The sequence below is a fragment of the Xenopus laevis genome, chromosome 9_10L, assembly GCF_017654675.1.
Source record: "Xenopus laevis strain J_2021 chromosome 9_10L, Xenopus_laevis_v10.1, whole genome shotgun sequence".
Lineage (NCBI taxonomy): Eukaryota > Metazoa > Chordata > Amphibia > Anura > Pipidae > Xenopus > Xenopus laevis.
The window spans coordinates 126007055-126030336 of NC_054387.1; the positions used below are offsets into that span (position 1 = coordinate 126007055).

Below are 23282 nucleotides of genomic sequence, written 5' to 3' on the forward strand. Positions count from 1 at the left end.
AAGGAAATGCAATATGATAACACATGAGGAAACAGTACATACATCAGTTTCAGCAAATCGAAAGCAAATTCCAATGAGAGCATATGTCCGTTAGTACAAATAAGCTTCTGTAATATGCCATCAATCAAATCAAAAGACGTGATAAACAACAAAAAAAAAAAAGGGGAGAAAAGAAAGGATGAAAGAGAAGGAAAAGGAAAAGTCACTTGGTCACAAGCCCATCCAACAACATAGATCTATCAACAAGCAAAATAGCAAAATAGACACAAAGTATAACAGTCTAGTAAGTTCTAGTAAGCTCCTAGTCCATGTGTGGCTATTTTCATCGATTTTGTTCCAGATAAAGTACCCAAGGAGACCAAGTACCAACAAAAGCCTCTTGCTTCATATGGAAATAGCTGAGCAATTCCTCCATCCGCATGATATTACCCATTTCACTGATCCATTCAGCAATGGATGGGGGAGTAACAGTAAATGGCATTATTTGTACTGCATACATAAACTCCATTTGCCAGCGTCATTACATTTCCCTAAAACAAATAGCAGCAGCAGGCCATTTTCCCTCTGACACATCATCAGTGGATTTATATCTGCAAACAGCACATGTGCAATGTAAAGTTCATGCAATTGAAGATATCAGGCTTACACAGGCAGAATTTACAATGATGACAAGTCCTGTTTGGATTGAGCATTTCAATGGTTACTCTGAGCTCAGAAGAGGGGGTTAGGAGTTAAAAATAGAGCAGACAGTTAGAGCAGAGTTTCTATGGGAACCAGCAACGCCATCATTGGCTGCTATTCGGGAGGGTGTGTTTAGTAATCTGACTTGAACAATTGAACATGCTGAGTAGCCAAAAGCCAAAGGAAATTCCTCAGGGAGGGGCTGAGTAGGTTAGAGGAGCAGAAGGAATTCTAAGTGATTAAGGGGATGCTGCAGCATTACTTTTAACCTTTGAACAAGTATTTAGAGGTATTTAGAGATTTCAAAAAGGCTATTCAGTGATTACATTATTTTTGTGTGGGGGCTGTTACATGTCCTTTTAATGTCATTTTCACTTTGATCTTGCATACAGGATATCTGTAAAGTGTCACCTTATTAGTTGATACATTTTTGTACTGGATCTTAAATTCATGTCTTTCAACATTTTTTTTGGGTTCTTGTGAGTTCTTGTAATGTCTCTTTGCACTGGATTCTCTGAGACATGTCCAGAGGATGAAGAACAATATTTCTCAGTCCTGGCAAGAGCATTCTGGACAATGTACTAACTTATGATTCTGAACTTGATTTTGTTCTTGACATTTATTACTGTGGCCGTGGGTCTAACGAATTTCAAGTACGCAGGTCCCTCAGCAAAAGACAAAACTGTTATTAAGACAAGCATTTCATCATCTTAAAATCTCGTTTGTGCACCAGAATGGGGGACTTGATGTACATCCCATGCATAATTAAATGGTAATGAGTAAGGAGAAATGTGGTTACTGCAATGGAAAGTGAAACTAATTGCCTACCCCACCTCTATGCCTATGGCATAGAAGAGAAGAAGGCAATATTTGATTGACACCTTAGATTTTTAAATGAGTTTACAACAGTGAACGAATGCTTTAAAATTATAATTTGTTTTATCACAGATAGATCAATTATGTTGGCAAGAAGCTTTATGGACAAAAATAACTAACCCTCATTTAAAGATTTTTAGACAATTGGTCTCTTTTCTTCAAACAAATTGATTCTTGTCAATGGTTTTCAGATATATTTGCTAGTAATTGTCTGACAAACTCAAATTTTTAGAAGTTTTGGATGTTTTCATATGTCTTAGAGCATCATTCAGCAGTTTTTCTGGTTTGTACTATTTATGTATGGATCTTTTAATAACTTTCATGGCATGTACTGTATGGTTTAAAAGAAAATGACAGTAGTTTAAGTATGGTTTCAAAAACTCTAATACCACTAAAATTCGACATACTGCAGGCTGAGGCACATTTACTGAAGGTCGAATTTCAAATTCATGAGAGTTTTTTAAAACTCTATAAAATTTGAATATACTCAAAATTCCACTGGGGGTTATTTATGTAAAAAAATTAATATCTACATTTTACCGACTCAAAAACTCAAATTGAATTTGACTAAACTTGATTTGAGTTTTTTCTCTGAAAAAGACTCCAATGTTAGGAAGGCTACTAACATGTCCAAATTGACATCTGAACTTTTCCCATTGACTTATACATGAACTTGGCAGGTTTTAGGTGGCAAATAGTCAAAAAGGGCCAGAGTATGATAAATCTCAAAATTCGAATTAAAACTCAAATCAAGTTTGGATAATTCACTAGTTGAATTTGACAGTTGTGACCATAAAATTCAAATTTTCAATTTGCCCCTTAATGAATGGCCCTCTAAGTGTAAGGTGTTTAAGGAATTTAAGAAATATACATGGTCTTGGAGTGTAGGAGCAACTTGCGGCTGGCTCTATCATGCCTATTGCTTCAAATGCTTTTGGAACAAGAGAAAAACGTCCATTGACTCTAATGCATTAAGTGCAAGAAAAAAATGAGAGGAAAAATGCCCATTGCATTTTGCAAATGTCACCATTTAACAAATTTTTATGTTTCATATAGAAAATACATGCTTCAATCTCCCCTCACCAAATGTTGTCTAATGTCTTCTGCTCATCACATATGTAAATAAAATAATGCTTTTTATATGCAATCTTCCTTTAAAATTCCATTTGTGATCCTACTGTAGGGCTTTTTGCTATTCTGTTATACACAACACTTTGCAAAAATCTTCTCCTTTGGGAGTTAAAACCAGAGAACAAGAGTCTAGCTGTTTGGAAAATGAGACTCAATATGAGAAGAGAAACCAGATACTAAAATCATTTGCATATTTATTTTATTGCTCTATATTTCCATGATATTCTGATTAGAGTTAATCATAGTTCTGTAAGCTCCTCTAAAATACTTTTGTCATCTGAAAAGCAGAGCAGAAAAACATTCCTGAGAATGGCATTCCTCATAAATGTGACCAAGACATTGTATCTTATTGTAACTTGGACCTGTGGGTCCATCTTAAACTCATCCATTGTAGTTGTGTATCTCAAAGACTGGAAGAACGGAATGAACCTTGGTGAGTGTGAGCGGACCATTCTGACCATGGGGTGCACCAACCTTTTTTTGCAGTGCTTTTTAACCATCAATGAAACTATAAGTATTTTCGACCTGCACGGATTGTTTCTGAAAGAGTTCACTTTAGTTGGTTGTATATTGTACTTCTTTTTGAGCTATGTCTCCATGTGGTTCACTGCTTGGCTCTCCATCTGCTACTGCGTGAAACTGGTCAACTTTTCACATCAATTGTTTATTCAATTTAAAAGACAAATCTCCTCTGCAAGCACTCCATTCTTGTTTGGATCAGTGTTGGTTTCATGCTTAAATAATGTTCCCTTCATTTGGACAATGGATACAGAATTTCTGCAAAACACCACCTTATCAGTTGATAACTTTGTCTACAAAGTGGACCTTAAATTTATGTCTTGCAACGTTGTTATTGGTTCCTGTGTGCCTTTTCTCATAACTTCTATTTGCATGGGACTCAGTGTGATGTCCCTTCTGAGACATGTCCAGAGGATGAAGAACAATACTTCTCAGTCCTGGAATCCTCAGTTGAAGAGCCATGTGAAAGCTTGCAGGACAATGTCCTTCCTTATGATTTTGAACTTGATTTTCTTTGTGGCAGTTATTTCAGTGGCCATAGGTCTAACACAATTCAAGCATGTCATTATTAGACGTATAATATACTGGTCTACTGTTATGGCAAGTCCCTCAGCTGAAGCTGCCATTCTGATCCTTGGAAATACCAAGTTAAAATTGGCCTTGCCAAAGATCTTGTTTTGGTGATAAGCCTATTTGTATGCAAACATTTAAGTTGTGTGTAGTCATTATTAGATTTTATTTACACAACATAATCATTTTTGCTTTCAATATTAATGTCCTAAGAGTCACTTGTTGGCATATGATACAGTATGTGAAATATGTGTTCACAGTTGTAATCCAGTGAGAACGTAACTTGCTAATATTCAGAAATCCATTTAGATATAGTAGTAGGCATGGATAAAAGTCTTACTCTAGCCATATCAACATTGATATTTTAAATTTCAAGTGGCAGCCTTGTTTATCAGGGAAGGAAAATTGAGAATAACAACATTAGGCGGTTGTACCTATTAAAAAAAAGTAATAAAAAGTGTAAAGTGGTCTCCAGTATCCAGTATCCATACATAATCAGTAATCTTCTACTAGTATCATGTTTAGAAGCAAACATCTAATTGTCTGTTATTACATTAACTCAAGGCACAGATACAAAAACATCAAAGTTCAGATTTATCCTTATTCCTACTGTATAATTGTATAAGTTCATTGATGGAAAATGTACACATGTTTTTTTTTTTCATATTACCAAGGCATAGCTGCCTTTATCTATTAAATAGAGGTATACTATATTTTGACTTGGAAGAGATGGACTCCATAAATAACTATAGAATATGCAATAGATATGTGACCAGTGAATGTTTAATTCATATCTTTGATAAGTCTTGATCAAGTAGATACTCCAATAAATGCAAATACAAATTAACCAGTGTTCCTACAGAGTGTAATATTATGGGGGCAGTCACACTATTTTTCATGCATCTTACATGACACTTTGGGGCAGATTTACTATGGGTCGAATATCGAGGGTTAATTAACCCTCGATATTCGACTGGGAACTAAAATCGTTCGACTTCGAATATCGAAGTCGAACGATTTTGCGCAAATCCTGTGATCGATCGATCGAAGGATTTTTCTTTCGATCGAACGATTAAATCCTTCGAATCGAACGATTCGAAGGATTTTAATCCAATGATCGAAGGAAAATCCTTCGATCAAAAAATCACAGGCAAGCCTATGGGGACCTTCCCCATAGGCTAACATTGACTTCGGTAGGTTTTATCTACCGAAGTAGGTGGTCGAATTTTTTTTTAAAGAGACAGTACTTCGATTATCGAATGGTCGAATAGTCGAACGATTTTTAATTCGAATCGTTCGAATCGTTCAAATTCGATCGAATTTAACCAATTCGATGGTCGAAGTACCCAAAAAATACTTCGAAATTCGAATTTTTTTTCATTTGAATTCTTCACTCGAATTTTGTAAATCTGCCCCTTTTTGTCAGCAGATATGGGCAGTTTTACTCAGCCACTTCTGAAGGTCAGTTAAATGTGTGACTGTAATCCTAATTGCTTAATGTTTCTGAAGTATAAATAAAAAATCTCTCAGAGCTGCCTTTATATTACACTACCCTAGATTAAAGGGGTTATTCACTAAAACTACATTTTTTCACATGATTTTAATAAAAGAAACGCGACCAAACTCCCACCCAAAATTTTACCTTGTTTATTGATGAAATAACTCGAACATTTCAGATCAAGAAAAAACTTTGATAAGAAAATTTGAATTGTTCAACTTTTTTGGATTGTCGCTCGACAAACCCAAATTCATCGAGTTAGACCCCCAAAACCTGCAAATGTTAATGTATTATAGGATGAAACCCTGTTCAAACCACAATATCTTCAAACTGGAATATGGGCATCTGTCATCGACTTATATATGAAATGAGATGGAGTATTTTTGGATTCAAACTTTTATCAGCTTCGGGGTATAATAAATTTCGAAAAATTCGAATTTTTTCCTTTAAAAAGCCCTACCATAAGGATTTGAGTATTATAAATAACCCCCTAAAAGTGGGGTCACACAGAGCACCGACTATAACCAGAGAGAGCAGGGTATAGCAAACCTATCAAGTGGCCACACCAAAATATATAACCTTTTTTAAAACAAATTGTTTGATTGAGCCAAAACTCAAAAATAAACTGAAAGCTTGCAAGTTCTTGTAGAAGTCAATGGGAGATGTCAGAGGCAAAATTGAAACCATTTTTTAAAATAAAATAAAGAGAAACAGAGGTCTGAACAGAGGTCTGAACAGAGGTAAAAGACATCTAAATGTTTATTTTTAATTGTGTGACACTTGACTGATCTAATAGACTAATGCACAACATATGCCTGTGCTGAGTAGCAAAAGCACAGTTAAAACCTTACTTTTCCCCACTTATAAAAGTTCATAGGGCAGATTTACTAAAGGGCAAATTGGCCGTCACAAGCAAATATTTGCCAGAAATCTCATCCGCAGGGACATTGCCAATTTAATAACAAGCATAGACGTCAATTCACTAGTGAAAGAGACCTTCTCTAGCGCAGTTTTGTGCCCTATTGCCAGGTGTAACTTTGCAAATTCACTAAAGTGAGAATTTTACAGAACATTACCTCTTTCACCACAGTTTCCATTGCCACCTTAGACCAGACGAAGTGATGAAACAAAGCTACATCCTCCTCAATCTTATGTCAGTGACATCATATCTGGCGTCTTTCCATTTTTTAAAGCGGGATTGCCTTTTAATCAATTTGAGGGGCATAACACATTTGTTTTAGGGTGAGTTCATGTCTAGGGCATTAGAGGATCTATTTTGCCTTTATTTTGCTTCCTTGGACATTTGTAATAATAAGTGGCCACTTCAAGCATTTGCACCAACATCTCTAATAAAGACGTCTATACGACCCATATGTACCCACCCTATTCAAATTGACCTTAGCATAAGAGTACTAACACATTTTTGTAGGCAGAATTGAATGCTAGCCAAGAAATGCTCAAGCTAGCAAAACTTCGACAGATTTCGTCTGCTGAGACGCAACTTTGCATTTTAGGGAATTAGCGCAGTGGTAATGAATTTACACCCGCCAAAGTGGCGCAAAGTGTGGCGAAGTGGTCGATGGCAAAATTCGCCCTTTAATGAATTTGCCCTAATATGACCCAACATGCCAAGCTCGTCTGATAACAGTCACCAGAGATGCTTCCCTTTATCTTGTAAAGGGATAACAGTACCTTAAAACTATTCTTGTTTGAAACACTGTAATAAGGGCAATCTGCATGAATATAATAAATTGCAGAGGCCCGATTTGCCGCCCGAGGCGGCCTTCATTTTTTCCGCCCCCCCCCTTCAGCATCAGATGGGGGTCGGGGGGTCCACCTCGCTAGTGCAGTGTGCGCAATTGCGCTCTCTGCACTAGAAGAGCCGAATTTCCGGGTTAAAAAACGGAAATTCGGCTCTTAGTTACAAGGAGCGGCATTTTTGCTGCCCCTGGCAACCAGGGGGGCGCTGCCGCCTGAGGCGTGTGCCTCAACTCACCTCATTGGCGGAGCGCCCCTGACTACAAATTGCTATTTTGTATGTAAATACAAAACAATTTCAAAACAATTATGTTCCAAAGCAACCACAGTTATACAAATTCTATTTCCAATTTTTTTAAGTCGTACCTTAAGGAAAATGATGAAACATTGCTGAAACATGAACGTCATCAGAAAACTAAAAGCGCTTTTATTTTAAAAAAGGTTCTAGAGGTTCTGGAAAATGATGTCTATAAATCATTATTATAAATGTATAATAGGAATGACAGTATTGCGATCAATCATTGAACATGCAGGCAACTCAAACACCTGATCTTCCTGTATGACAAGGTGAAAATACTGCTTCTATGGACAGAAGCAGTGGAAAAGGTATAAGAGTTGCTCTAATTACTGGACTGAATCCTGTGCTCAAGTTCATTTAAAGGTGAAAATACGAATATGAACTTGGGGAAATTGGTTAAGTTTGCAGATTTCATAGATTTTTTTGGATATTAAAAATTTTGAAACCATTGAGAGAAATGCTTTATACCAACACCGTATATTTCCAACCTAGAATCATATTTTTACTTTCTTTTCAATGAAAATATAACAGGACCTCCATTTTCTCCATTTCTCTAACTCAATAACATATCATTAATATAATGTAATTGAAGCAATTAAAAAGTATTGGGTCAAAATGCATTTTACCTTTTCACAACCATTAATCAATTTAGTTTGATATCTTTTGAGTAAAATGAGAGAACAACCCAAATTTAAATTCATGTCTTTCAACATTACCTTTGGTTCCTGTGTACCAATTCTTGTAACTTTGTATTGGACTCAGTGGGAGGTCCCTTCTGAGACATGTAGATAGGATGAAGAACAATAATTCTCAGTTAAAGAGTCATATGAGAACTTGCAGAACAATGTCCCTACTTTTAATTCTAAACTTGATTTCCTTCATGTCGTTTATTGTTGTTGTTGCCATAGGTCTAACACAATCAAAGCATACAATTATTGCACATTTATTTTACTGGTCTGTTATTATGGAAGGTCCCTCAGGTGAAGCTGTCATTCTGAGCTTTGGAAATACCAAGCTAAAAAGTTGTTTTTTTTTTAAATATTTATCTATGAGCAATTAGCTATGTGAAGTATTTGTGGTGTTGAATTATTATATATAAAAAAAAGTGTTCATGTTTGTAACCCAGTGAGAGTGCAGCTTGTTAAAACAGAAATTAATGCAGTTACATATATTGGCATAAATAAAAGTCTTCAGATTGTATCAATACCAACATGGATTTATTGTCTCCTAATACTAGAGAGGTAGCCTTAGGTATCAAAGTTCCAGGTAGAGGAAGAAAAGAAAACCAATCTAAGCTCATTCACAGGTACGGGATCTGGAAACCCGTTATCCAGAATCTCTGAATTACGGTAAATTCACCTCGCATAGACTCCATTTTAATCAAATAATCCAAATTTTTCAAATAGATTTTCTTTTTCCTTTAGCATGATCTTAACTAAGATACAATTAATTCTTACTTGAGGCAAAGCAATTGTACTTGGTTTAAAATTAGTTCTGGAAAGTCTATGTATCATTTGGATTTGTGTAATTTCTGAGTTTTTTTCTACTTTGAATAAACTCAATTTTAAAAAAAAAAAGCAAATGCTACTAAGGGGCGGATTTATCAAGGGTCGAATTTGAAAAACTTAGAATAGGTCAATTTTCGATCGAACAGGTCAGTTTTAGATCAAATTTGAATCAAAGTAATATCGCATTCGATCAAATTCTTTTCAACATTTTTCAAAAAATGAAAAAGTCCACCAATTGACTCCAAATAGGTTGTAGGAGGTCCACCATATGCTAAAAAAGCAATTCTGGAGGTTTTAGATGGTGAATGGTCGAAGTCGAATTTTCTAAAGACACAGTACATGATAAATTTCGAAATTCAAATTCTCAATTTTTTTTGACTATTCCCTAGTCAAAGTACATAAAAATAAGCTTGAAATTCGAATTTTTAAAATTCAAATTTACACTTCGACTTTTGATAATTCTGCCCTTAAAAGTATTGAAAATTCCAAATTTAAATAACCAGACAGACTAAAACTGTGGGGGAAAAATAATAATACCCTAAATTCTTATTTTATTAATGATTTTTAATGAAAACTAAATTGAATAAATCATTTAGCCTATGTATCATTTGGATTCGTGTAATTTTTGAGTTTTTTCTACTTTGAATAAACTCAATTTTAAAAAAAGCAAATGATACTAAGGGGCAGATTTATCAAGGGTCGAATTTCGAGGGCTAACAAACCTGCAAATTCGACCCTCAAAGTAAAATCCTTCGAATTTGATTATCAAATTCGAAGGATTTTAGCGCAAAAATCGAACGATCAAATAAAAATCAATGGAATTCTTCGAATCAAATGATTTTAACCAATCGATTGAATGATTTTTATTCGATCATAAAAAGTGCCCAAAACCTTTCTACAATGTCCCCATAGGCTAATATACAACTCAGTAGCTTACATTTGCCAAAGTATTGAGTCAAATGATTCTTTAAAGAGACAGTACTTTGATTATCGAATGGTCAAACTATTTTTACTTTCAAATTGTTCGAATCATTTGATTAGATTTGACCAATTCGATGGTCGAAGTACCCAAAAAAATACTCCGAAATTCAAATATTTTTGCATTCAAACTATTCACTCGAGCATAGTTAATCTGCCCCTCGGGGCAGATTTACTAAAAGGGCGAATTGTCGCCAGCAAATTCCTTACCATTATGCTAATTCACTAAAATGCAAAGTTGTCTCCTGGGCACCGAATGCTGGCAACTTTTTGTTAGCAATACTTCTTCAGTGCGAGCATTTAATAGCGAAGATTCGCTAGCGCTCGTTTATGCCTAGCGAGTCACATCTTTATTAGAGATGTTGGTACAAATGTTTGAAGTAGCCTTGACAAAAGAGATCATATAATGCCCTACACATCAGCCCACTGTAAAATGAATGTTCCATGGCCCTCAAATGTCTGGGGAAACATGTTAACCCAAAAAAAGTTCAAGTTAGGACTTTTGCAGGCAATCCCGCTTAAAAAAAGGAAAAGTCGCCAGCGTTTTTTCAACTTTAATGCATTTTTGACACACAGGATATGATGTAAGTGACGTAACATTGAGGAAGATGTAGCTTCATTTTAGCAGTTCGTCTGGTCTGAGGTGGCAAAGTCAACTCTGGAAAAAGAGGTAACGTTCAGTAAAATCCGGACTTTGTGGAGCAACGACCATTCGCCTGAGCAAAAAGTCGCCTGGCCATAGAGTGCGAACAAACGCTAGCGACAGTCTCTTTTACTAGCGAACTCTCACCTGCGCCTGTTAGTGAATTGGCAATGTCCCTGTGGATGTGATTTCTGGTGAAAAGCCTCTAACCTTAGCCACTTCGGCCTTTAGTAAATCTGTCCCTAGGGTTGTGTGTGTTAGGTCACTGATATCATCTTGCTGTGTGCAATTTTGTGATGTCCCTGCATGGTGCATAATTCAAAATAAATTCTCCTGAGTTCAGTGCCTGATTATAGATATTTGTTTAGGTATTCATTAATAGTGATGGGCGAATTTATTCGCCAGGCGCAAATTTGCGGCGAATTTGCGCGTTTCGCCGCCAGCGAATAAATTTGCAGCAAAAATTCCCTGGCGTCAAAAAAAATTTTCCCGAAAAAATCGATGCCGGCGCCGTTTCGCTACTTTTCCGCAATTTCGCAAAGCGAAACGGCGCAAATTCGTCCATCACTATTCATTAAATGTGGGTGCAATTGTGTGACAGTTGACCGATATAGCACAGCAATGCAATATGGCTTTTGTCTGGGGTATTTTATGAAGCTAACCTCAACCAATTTTCAACCTTAATTTTACCCCCTACTTCTTTGGTCTGATGTAAATGTGGGCACAGCCAGCTGAGCAGGGATATAAATGGAACTGTCCTTAGTAACAACCTCCTTAGTTTATCCATAACTTTTAGTAATAGATATCATGCAACCATCAGCATAGATAACTCTCAGTACTAAACACACTTCAGCAGGAACATACTGTACCCTTAATTTTGCTCATATTTTGTGCAGCGATATACCAGTAACCTATGTATAATATACCAACCTATAACAGGAATATTTTTGCAGAAATTCTGCTGCTGGTTTTTGTTTTCTTTATATAAATATACAAATATGTTATGAACTTAAAACCATCATGGAAATCAATTGCAGCTTTATTCAAATTAAAATAGCTCAGAGTAGTATTATAAGGGAAAACAAAAACCTTGTGAATTTTACTATTGCAAATGAATGATATGGGAGTCATGCTTTAATTTCTGTCAGGAGACAATATTGTCTAAAATAAGTCACCCAAATAATGCATATTAGAAATGAAAGAATTCAGATTAATCATCAACCAGTACATGCACATTTATAAAAAAAGCTACACAAAATGGAAAAATCTTCATCTTCCCACATGCCTAATGTTGAAAGACACAAAGTCCTGTTTATAAAGCTTTACATTTGGTACAAGTTTTGATGTTTGCAGACATGACGGATTTTTCCAGCGTTAAAAATCTAGAAAATATTCTTTTGACAATTTCCAAATGTGAAAATTTTTTTCAATCAAATCTCCATAAAGAATGTTCACTAGCTCAGACCTAATGAAATCTATTGGAGCATAATTAGAGAAAAACTGACTCAAATGCTTGTTGAAGTCATTCTCAAGACTGCAGTTAACACTGTAATACTTTGAATAAACTCTCTATGGCTACATTGATAAATACAGGTAGGGTTAGAATGGCCTTCCAGAATACCAAATAATGCACAGTCACCCCAGCCTATGACACTGTGGGCTTATATTAAAACCTATAATCTACCATTTGGCATTATTTCTAATAATTATTATATTTTTCAAAGTATTTTTTTATGAATGCAACTAAATTTACAAATTTTTATGGAGACACCAGCAAAATACAGTACTTTATGGAAAATAAGTTATTGAGGCAGAAGTACCAAAAAGGACTTGGTAGACCATACATTCGGAACAAGTCAAAGGACAGAATAGGCAAAATAAATACATGGCTAAAAAACAGGCTAGGTATAAAACCGATGGAGGCAATAGAATGACAAAGCTTGAACAGGATCTGTATACAGAAGCCAGCTTGCTCAAGAGTACAACTTACAAACCATTTTGCCACAGTCTGTACCACTTTACCAGGAGCACATTTGTTACCACTACGCTAAAGCAAAGTTGCGTCTCGGCAGGCGAACGCTGGCGAATTTTCGCAATAGTTGATTCAGCTGTGCAAGCATTTCATAGCGAATTTTCACTAGCATTCATTTCTGCCTAGGAAACTTCACTAGCACTCTTAAGCTTAGGTCAATTTTAATAGGTACCTAAAAGTCATATGGACGTCTTTATTAGTGATGTTTGTGCAAATCGTCGAAGGGGCCACTTTTTAATACAAATGTTCAGTGAGCCATAATAAAGACAGAAGAGTTGCTCTAATGCCCTAGAAACGAGCCCATCGTTATATAAATGTGGCATGCCCCGCAAATTAGTTAAAAAAATGTGTTCACATATAAATCTTTAAGGGGCTGATTCACTAAGGGTCGAATATCGAGGGTTAATTAACCCTCGATATTCGACTGGGAATTGAAATCCTTCGACTTCGAATATCGAAGTCGAAGGATTTAGCGCAGATAGTTCGATCGAACGATCGAAGGATAATTCCTTCGATCGAACGATTAAATCCTTCGAATCGAACGATTTGAAGGATTTAAATCTAACGATCGAAGGAATATCCTTCGATCAAAAAAAGTTAGCCAAGCCTATGGGGACCTTCCCCATAGGCTAACATTGACTTCGGTAGCTTTTAGATGCCGAACTAGGGGGTCGAAGTTTTTTATAAAGAGACAGTACTTCGACTATCGAATGGTCGAATAGTCGAACGATTTTTACTACGAATCCTTCGATTCAAAGTCATAGTCGAAGGTCGAAGTAGCCCATTCGATGGACGAAGTAGCCCAAAAAAACCTTCGAAATTCTGAGTTTTTTACTGTGAATCGGCCCCTAAGTGTAATAATAGGAATGGGAAATTACAGTATATGGCTTGTCCTACATCATCACAGTTTTATAATCAGGACAACTGGCTGGTATTGAAAGTTGATTAGTCAACTTGCTGACTATCTACAATCTTGCTGTGGCAATGTTTAGGAAAGATCAAGCTTTCTAGATTAATGCAGAAAATGCCATGGGTCTAAAGGCCTATTTTGACAATCCTACTTGAACCTCCCCTCTGTGAGGGGCAAACACTGCATAAGCAAATATATGAATATGAACCGATAACCCTGTAGGTGATATGAAAACATATCTCTCCTAATGTCTGGATATGCTCCTGTAGTAAACCTTTGTTCCGATTCACCCAGGAATGCTATGGGTATTCCCTAGTCTATGAATGATGGGGATCAGAACAGTTTCTTTTTTGGACTTCACTTTGTTAAGGGGGGTGTAGAACTCAGCAAGGAGAGGCCAGGATGCTAAATTAAGTGAATGAATGAATGAGGGTTTGTAGTTAGTTTGTTGTGCTTCTATCATACCACCCTAATTTTATGCTTTATGTGAAGACACAGTGTGGGGGTAGTCCCCCCAAGCACCACCCACCACATATAAGGACGTCAGTTTGTCAAGGCACTCGTAATAGAGTATGTACCCTAGGAGACACCTGTGGTGAGATTATCCTATGAACAAACTGTGATATACCTCCATTCTGTGTATAATGAGAGTGAATATATCATGCGATACTCCTGTAATATATGTGGCAATGCCAGTGAAGAACCTACGTCTATTATACAGTATATATTGTTCCTGTTTAAGAACTGGTGACACTTATTCCTTCTTAAAATGTGCGTGAGTTATAGATCATATTTTGCTCATCTGTGAGGGTTCAGCAGAGAGAGAGATGGAGCAAGTGCCCTGTTTCCAAGGTTCTTCCAAGATGCTTCATCACATTAGTTGTTCCAGATGTTGTCACTTACGCCTAGTAGCACAACATTAATATTTCTATTAACCTTAGGTGCTTTAAAAAAAAAAAAAAAACTTGAATATCTGAGATTTATTATACCCCACCCTGGAAATAGCTTGAATTTGAAAATACATCACCTAAAACCTGTCAAGGTTCTGTAGAAGTCAATGGCAGAGGTTCCTTGAACCATTTGAGAAGGTTAACGGGTTAATGGCCTGCTTGATTTGGCCAAAAACTCATTCGATTAATTCAAGAACTCAATTTGATCGATTCAAGTTGTTTTCCTCCAAAAACTTGGAGGAAAGTTCAATTGAGGTAAAAAATACTCTAACACTCGACCTTTGATAAATAACCCCCACAGTATCACATCCTCTAAAGGTAATATATTATCACAGGTGCTAAAAAAAAAACACCAGTGCAGCTACTAATAGGAATCAATCAGCAGCAATTTGTTTTGATCGGTCCACGCAAATCTTGGCTTGTTGCTATGGCTTAACATTCTGATGAAGTTATGTTATTAAATGAGTTTTACTATGTTTAAAGCCTCATGGGATAAATTATGGGTGAAAATAAAATGAGGAATGATAAATATCAATACGTTGAAAAAACACAACCTCTTCCATTAGGAAAGACTTAATTGCCAATTCCAGTTGGTGTCCATCTTTGTGTTATTCTCCCTACCTTAAACAAATAATCTTCATGCCCAACATCTACTATGGAAATCTCTTTTGGCTTTATTCAAATTCTGTAAATTCTGTTGCATTGTAAGACAAACAAAGGAAAGGATATTTGTAATATATATATTGTGACAAACTTGCTGCCTGTGCATGCAGTTTTTTTGGGGAAATTATCTATGGTAGGCAGGTAAGCATAGGATCAAGAGCATAAAGACAGGGACACCACATCTTCAGACACAAACACGGGTCTATTCTGCCAAGCCTTTACCAACATATAGGTAACAGGAACATAGTTCATTAGTGTTTCAACGGTAGACATTCAAATTTTTTTACCCACACTGGCATTCTCACCATACAGGTGCTGTAACCTTATTTTAACCCCTACATGTATTATAGGATACGCATCATCAATATCTTACATACACAGGTCCTGAATCCCCTTTGTTAAATGAAAGGGTACTGGGAACTTCACTCAATGGCAGTGTCTCCATCTAGTGGGATCCGTGGATACACCTACAGGTGGTCCCACTAGGAAACAATAATTAAACAAACAGATGAACTTTATATAATTGGCAGAGTGCAACATAAAACACAATCACATATCAATAATACCCCTGCTTGGGGTACCTGTGTGGTAAGTCAAACCCTGGCACAGTCGTTACCAAGCAAATTCCCACACTCCACTCTGGGTTGATAAAGAGAGTCACAGTCCAATTCCCCCAAGAGCTCTTAACTTTCCCCAGGTAGCACTACCTGCCCAAATAGCTTTCCAATGTAGCAGGTACACTGACAACACCTATCCTCACACAGGGGACACGCTTGAGCCTGTATGTAAAATTTTATAGACCTGCAACCTAAGTGTGAAGAACCAAATTTCTGAGGGGAACTAGAATGGAAAAAGTCCAAAAAAAGTCTTGTTCAAAGTGCAAAAAAAGGACACACCATTTTGTGCACAGTGATAACCTGCCACTTTTCTGAATTGCAGTCTCTGTGCTCCAAAATGGAGGGGAAATACCTATGTGTGTCTCATAAAAAGCTGTCTCCATTCAGCAGCTGTATTCATGAGGAATAGGTGCAAGGAGACATGTAGGTCAGCATTTACTCTAATTGGCATTGAAATATACATTGTTCATGGTTCCGAGCTAGAGTGGTTATTTTTTTCCCCTACATATTATCCATTTCTGGTGCAATTCAAGGAGGTGTTAACTGAAACATTCAAGCTGATGAACCCCAAGCCACCAATTTTTCGAGATCTTCAATTTTTGGAAACATTTTGCACAAATTATTATCTTAAACTGGAAGGCTGTTTGTTACTTCTAACATACTTCAAATACAGAGGGCTGGATAAGAAGAGAAGTTAATTTTATACCTTTCAGAATAAAATTCTAATTAATGACCCTGACATTCAAAGCACTTCATAACTCTGCTCCACCCTACATCTCTGAACTCATCTCTAGATAGTCACCCAAATGCTTACTATGCTCTCATTCAAGACTTTTTTAAGGGCTGCACCACTCTGATGGAATATTCTCCCAGCCTTTCTGCTTTCAAAAGATCTCTTAAAACACATTTATTTAGAGACACCTACCCTCACTCTGTTTAACTACCAAATGCAATACCATATGCTACATCTCTCACCTGCTAATTTCTAATCTTGCCCACTCCCGCAACTTGTTTCTCATTCCCTTCCCCTTTAGATTGAAAGCTCTTTTGCACAGGGCCTTATTAACCTTTTTACTGGTACTGGTCATTATGTGCGTAACTCTGTATGTTCTATGGATGTAATTTATGTCATTTCTATGTATAAACACATTTATTTTACAGAGCTGCAAAATATGTTGGCACTCTAAACATACATGTTGATAATAACATAAATGGCCAATTTTGAGGGCCACAGCATGCCACATAGAATGATTTCAGAGAAAGAATGACGATCCTTGTAAAAGAGGCATAAGGCTATTAGTGAGAAAATATATGATTAATATTGTAAAGAAAGCAGGTTTTTTAAGTATATAAATAATTAGAATGACAACTTACATTGTTGGCATCTGTAGTATTTGAAAATAAGATATATTAATGGACAATTTAAAATAGTAAAGGAGAGAATAGGTAGAATTAGGGGAATATAGGTGGGAAGCTGGGAAAAGAAAAAAAAAAAGTTGATAGGAACCAGACACAAATAAATTGCTTATCACATCAACTTAATTTAGCAATCAGATAAGCTTTATTTACTTGGTCAAGCTCTCAAGTTAAACACATCTTCCTCAGGTACACAGCGAACACAGTGACTAGTGCAAGTTATTGAAAAAATGGTGGCCAGTGCGGTGGAAAGGGGCAATAGCACACAATATAGGAATATGCCTATATAATACAGTTATTACTTAAATTAAATCCATTAAAACTATCCCCATACACCTCATAGTTCTCTATAGAAACTGGCAAAATACATATACAAAAATTACATATACATTACATGCGTTCATAAACACAAGGACCACCCACTTACAAATTCATATAATCTTCTTGCTTTCTTTTACTTAATATAAGATCCATTACACTGAAGTCACACACAGAATGATGCAAAAAAAGATTAAATAAGACAGAATAAAGAGCAGTGCTAGTTTTTTTACATTTTTTAGCTACTTATATTTGGTTAAGGAGCAAATAGTAGGTGTATTTCCCCTTTCCCTGAACATTTTCCTGCAGCTGTTTAATATGTTCACACAGGTCTGTTTCAGTCTGGAGTTCCCCATGATAAGAATGATGGACTGAATAGGGGAAAAAAGACACCGTGCCATGGAGTAAACCCTCATCAATAGTTCGATTTTTAGAAAGAAGTTAGATCCCAGTAGTAAACCATAAGAGAGTAGATAAAAAATAAGAAGAAGCGTCATTGTAAGTACTGTTCTTTGATGAATTTTCAGGTTGGGACCACCAAACTCTCCCATGTTTTTTTGCATACAACGAATGTGTTTGTAGAGTGAAGCAATATTAAGGCTGGTGGTGACCACTATAATCAGGAATGGAATATAACAATTGATCATTGGAAAATGTCTTCTTAATTTGCATTCCAGTTAACAAATGACACAGGTGCCCTTCCACTGGCATCACAATGTATATTGTGCAACAATCCAGCCATCTTTTATTAAGATATTATGATCATAAATAGACTTTTATCCAGCAGAAAGGAGAGAATAGATTGGAACTGTCTGCTACAAAGCTGTTCTTAGGAGAACTATGAATCCAATGATCTGTCATCGCTGGAATAACTGCTCAACTGATAAACTTATGAATGCCGTGGTTGTAGAAAACAATTATGAAGTCACTCGGGTTCATGCTTTGCTCTTTTATCCAGGAATGGAAATTAACAGACACGATGAACATGTTAGTGATGATTCCCACAAAGGATATAGCTATAAACAGGACTGAAGCTGTTCTGGCTTCTTGTACAGGTATGTTCATAAATTCCACAGGTTTGTAGGTTGAACAGTTGTTCCAGTCACAATCCATCCGATCCATAGTAGCATGTAATAGCTCTGATCTACAAAAAAAAGATCTAAATAGCTTTGCACCAGCCTGTTCAGATTTCTCCCTCCTTCTTGCAGTGGATAAAATCAGTAATGATCATTGCAGCTTATGTAAAGATCATTGGATTTTTGCCCAAGGTACTATTGTGATGCAAGGGGAAGGGCACCTGTGTAATTTGTTATCAGGAATGCAAATTATATTTCATTTTTTTACTCCCATGGCATTTTACTGTTAGAAAAAGACTGGGGCTCATTTTTTATCTATCTACTTAATTCACATATTTTCATTCTCAATGTGCCATATTACCAGTGAGCCATGCATTGTCCTGTATTCACACTGTGTTTTCTTTCAAATATATGTAGTTCTCAATAGTTCTGAACAAAATTAATTGCTAAACTAGTGCAAATTAGCACCTACACTGTTAGTAAATTAGTCCCTTATACCTGTAGTTTGGTTGGAATAACCATAGCATAGCAGTGTCTTCCTCTTTCCCTCCTCTTTCTTAGCATTCAGAAATGGTCTTAATTCTTCTCTTGACATTCTAGAAGTCTACACTCTGCGTGATTTCGGGTCTTGTACTGGTGTGTACCAGTCACTGTGCAGACCTCACTATGTAGTAGTGTAGTAGTAATAGTAGTGTACCAAGTGAGTATCTTGAGCTGCTAAAACATCTACAATGGGCTCACTGGCCAGTCCTCTGGTCTACATCTTGAGGCTGAGCCAAGAGATATAGAAATTAAACATAACCCCAGCCATTTATTTCATTGGGAAACACTGTCATAAGGGTGGCCTATAGCATTTCCATGTTGAATCTACACAATTAGTAGCTTATTTGACCCTTAACTAGGGTAATATCTTCCGGCCATGTAGGTTCCACTCTTAGCTTGCTCTAGGGGGCACTTTAATGCAGTTTATATCCCATGACAGGAATAAAATGCTTTCCAGTTCATAAGAAACCTAAAATCTGATCATTGGTTTTATAGTACAGTGGTTTCTTAGCTGACTACACCTGCTTAGACTATTCAAAATGAATAGCTCACCAAATCAAAACGCAATACACATTTTCTAAAACTGTAGAGATCCAACACACACACTTCGGGCACCTAAAAAAGCAGATAACAAAAGTAGAATAACTTCTTGAACATGCTTAGGTTCCACGTCCGGTGATTGGTGGGTTTACTCAAGATATTCTAATTTCCTTGCTAAGCTCAAAAAATACAGACACGTTAAATGTCATTTGATGAAAAAAAGGAATCACAACACATTTTTCAGAGAAAATTTTTAAAAAATTAAATAGGGGCAGAATATCCACGTGTAAAGAAATACAGTTGGTCTAAACACACCCATTTGAAGGAGGAAGTCCTTTATGGATACCAGGTGCAAATCATTGTGCCTCTAGCATCACATGAATACACTGCTGGCAAATAATTACACCCTGTGTTTTACAAAACCTTGATCATCCACCCCAAAACTCTGTTATTTATAAAGTTCAAGCAGCACCTATTTATTCGCAAATGGTAGTATTTCCCATGTTTTTTCATGAAGGCTAAACTATTGCACTGTTGTGCCCCTCTTTCCGGCTTTGGGAAGTTGCATTTGTGCACAAATGTTCACAAATGACTCGCAAATGAGACGGGTGTGTCCATTGTGCGAGGTTTTTGTGTGCATAAATAGCGCTGACAGTAATTTAAATACACAATTTGCATCACTGTTTTACAAATATTTTCTCAGCCACCAAAGTTGTGGCATGACTCAGATGCCACTCACACATAAATATTTGCAATATCTGATTTTGCCATATTTAAAAAGCTCTTATGGACATTTGCAGTGAGAAAAAAATTTGCAATTCTGTTTGCACATTGAGTACACCACTCTTATCCAGCTTTATAAATACAATCATACGCAAAGCAAATATTTTCACTGTGCAAATCATTTTGCTGTGAAAACTGAGCCCCAGTATATAACTGTTACTAACAAGCACAAAGAACAACATGCATATGGGTTATTCATCAAAGGTCGAGTGTTTAGGGCAGATTTATCAAAGGTCGAGTTGAATTTTCGAATTAAATTTTTTTTCGAATTTCGAGCTAATTTTTGTGTACTTCGACTAGGGAATAGTTCAAATATCTTTAAAGATTTGACTTCGACCATTTGCCATCTAAAAACTGCTGTTTTAGCCTGTGGGTGACCTTTCTAGAACCTACTTGGAGTCAATTGGTGGACTTTGAAAAATCAAAGGTTTTTTGGGAAAAACTTTGAATCAAATTCAAACTAATTCAATATTCCTTCGATTTGTATGATTCAAATTTGACCTATTCGATCGAAAACGGACCTATTCAACCAAAAAAAATAAAAGTAAAAAAATCACTAAAGCTGGCCACGTACGAATCAATGTACGATCGGACTTTCCCATCTCCTGACCTGCCACTAACCATTCAGATCAAAGTCTTACCATTCCGACCAAATAAAGTAGTTAAAGAGATACTGTCATGGGTAAAAAAAAATGTTTCAAAATGAATCAGTTAATAGTGCTGCTCCAGCAGAATTCTGCACTGAAATCCATTTCTCAAAAGAGCAAACAGATTTTTTATATTTAATTTTGAAATCTGACATGGGGCTAGACATATTGTCAATTTCCCAGCTGCCCCAAGTCATGTGACTTGTGCTCTGATAAACTTCAATCATTCTTTACTGCTGTACTGCAAGTTGGAGTGATATCACCCGCTCCCTTCCCCCCCCCCCAGCAGCCAAACAAAAGAACAATGGGAAGCTAACCAGATAACAGCTCCCTAACCCAAGATAACAGCTGCCTGGTAGATCTAAGAACAGCACTCAATAGTAAAAACCCATGTCCCACTGAGACACATTCAGTTACATTGAGAAGGAAAAACAGCAGTCTGCCAGAAAGCATTTCTCTCCTAAAGTGCAGGCACAAGTCACATGACCAGGGGCAGCTGGGAAATTGACAAAATGTCTAGCCCCATGTCAGATTTCAAAATTGAATATACAAAAATCTGTTTGCTCTTTTGAGAAATGGATTTCAGTGCAGAATTCTGCTGGAGTAGCACTATTAACTGATGTGTTTTGAAAAAAACATGTTTTCTGATGACAGGATCCCTTTAAAGAACAGATCAGCCAATGTTCTGCCCCTGACAGCAATCGTACGATAGACAAAGCAAAGCCAAACGACCGATCTCTGTCGGACAAAAAATTTCGGGACTCTCCACACACGTTCCGAAAATTGTACGAATTCTCGATTCGTACGATGAGATCTTTGCTTCTATGGCCAGCTTTAGGGGCAGATTTATCAAGGGTCAAAGTGAATTCGAAGGAAATTCGAGAAAATTGAAGTAATTTTTTGGATACTTCAACCATCGAATAGGATACTATGACTTTGAATTTACTTCGAATTCGATTTGAAGTAAAATAGTTTGAATATTCAATAATCAAAGTACTGTCTCTTTAAAAAAGCTTTGACTTCAATAGTTCGTCAAAATAAACTTGCCGAAGTGCTATGTTAGCCTATGGGGACCTTCTAATGCATTTTCTTTACACACCAAAGTAAAATAGTTTGATCGTTCGCTAAAATCGTTCGATTAGAATGAGAATGATTTTACTTCGATCGTTCAATGGCCAAATTCGGTAAAAAATTTGATGGTCAAATTTCGAAGTATTTTTTACTTCGATATTCGACCCTTGATAAATCTGCCCCTAAATTTCAGTTGGTCTTTTTGAATTCGAATTTTGAAGTTTTTTCAATTTGAAATTCGACCCTTGATAAATATGCCCATTAGTGTCATGACTCCAGCATATGCTGTCATCATATTGTTATATTTCATTGCTCACTTGTGGTGAACTCCCTTTGCTGACCATTTTAAGTATCTATACAGCACATTCAAAATGCATTCAGAGATGTAGGGTGGGGCAGAGTTATGAAATGCTTTGAATGTCAGGGTCATTAATTTGAATTTGATTCTGAAAGGTAACATTCAATTTTTAATTCCCCAATTCAAATGTAAATTTGAATGTGAGATTGATCACACCTCAACCACGGAAACAATCCTAATTAGAATATTCACCACCTTAAACCTGCCGAATTCATGTACAAGTTCATGGCAGAGGTCAGTTGAGCCATTTGGAGATGCTAATAGCCTTCCTGACATTCGATTTGTTCAAATATGATTCAAATTTTCGGGTCGGAACTATTTGATCGAATATTATAAATTAAATTTTTTTTCTAAATTAACCTCCCAGTCAAATTGTGATTATTTTTGAATTTATTAGAGTAAAAAAAATGAATTCAAAATTCAACCTTTGATAAATGGGCCTCTTAATGTCTAATATAAGTAGAACTACTAAAACCTAACATTAGGGGGCAGATTTATCAAGGGTCGAATTTCGAGGGTTAAAAAACCCTCAAATTCGACACTCAAAGTAAAATTTAAAAATCTTAGTTCAAATGTAAGATCGAACGATCAAATAAAAATCTTTGATCGAACGATAAAATCCTTTGAATCTAACGATTTGAACAATTTTTAGCGATTGATCAAATGATTTTTATTCGATCAAAAAAAAACTTAGAAAAATGCTGGGGAAGGTCCCCATAGGCTAACATTGAACTTCAGTAGGTTTAAAGTGGTGAAGTATGAAGTCAAAGGTTTTTTTTTTTAAAGAGACAGTACTTCGATTATCGAATGGTCGAATAGTCAAACGATTTTTACTTTGAATTTTTCGAATCATTTGAATTTGACCAATTCGACGGTTGAAGTACCCAAAAAAAATACT

The 23282-nt window shown here is 36.3% G+C and overlaps 2 protein-coding genes across 2 annotated transcripts; one reads left to right on the forward strand and one right to left on the reverse strand.

Moving 5' to 3' along the window:
- Nucleotides 1-2997: 2997 nt before the first annotated feature.
- On the forward strand, nt 2998-3964 carry LOC108701932 (taste receptor type 2 member 4). The gene has a single exon (XM_018236940.2). The coding sequence runs from the start codon at nt 2998-3000 to the stop codon at nt 3889-3891; it is 894 nt and encodes a 297-aa protein (XP_018092429.1). The 3' UTR covers nt 3892-3964.
- Nucleotides 3965-17210: 13246 nt separating this feature from the next.
- LOC108701933 (taste receptor type 2 member 124) lies at nt 17211-20267 on the reverse strand. Its single transcript, XM_041576312.1, has 2 exons — nt 18246-20267; nt 17211-18043 (listed from the first exon to the last, which is right to left on the reverse strand). Exons 1-2 carry the CDS (start codon nt 18486-18488, stop codon nt 17609-17611), a joined length of 678 nt encoding a protein of 225 aa, XP_041432246.1. The 5' UTR covers nt 18489-20267; the 3' UTR covers nt 17211-17608.
- Between the last annotated feature and the right edge of the window lie 3015 nt (nt 20268-23282).

Coding starts and splice junctions, on each gene's coding strand:
- LOC108701932 (XM_018236940.2), top strand. CDS start 2,998: ATGGCATTCCTCATAAATGTGACCAAGACATTGTATCTTATTGTAACT.
- LOC108701933 (XM_041576312.1), bottom strand. CDS start 18,488: ATGGATCGGATGGATTGTGACTGGAACAACTGTTCAACCTACAAACCT. Junction 18,044..18,245: donor GCATTCATAAGTTTATCAGT/TGAGCAGTTATT, acceptor GTCATTTGTTAA/CTGGAATGCAAATTAAGAAG.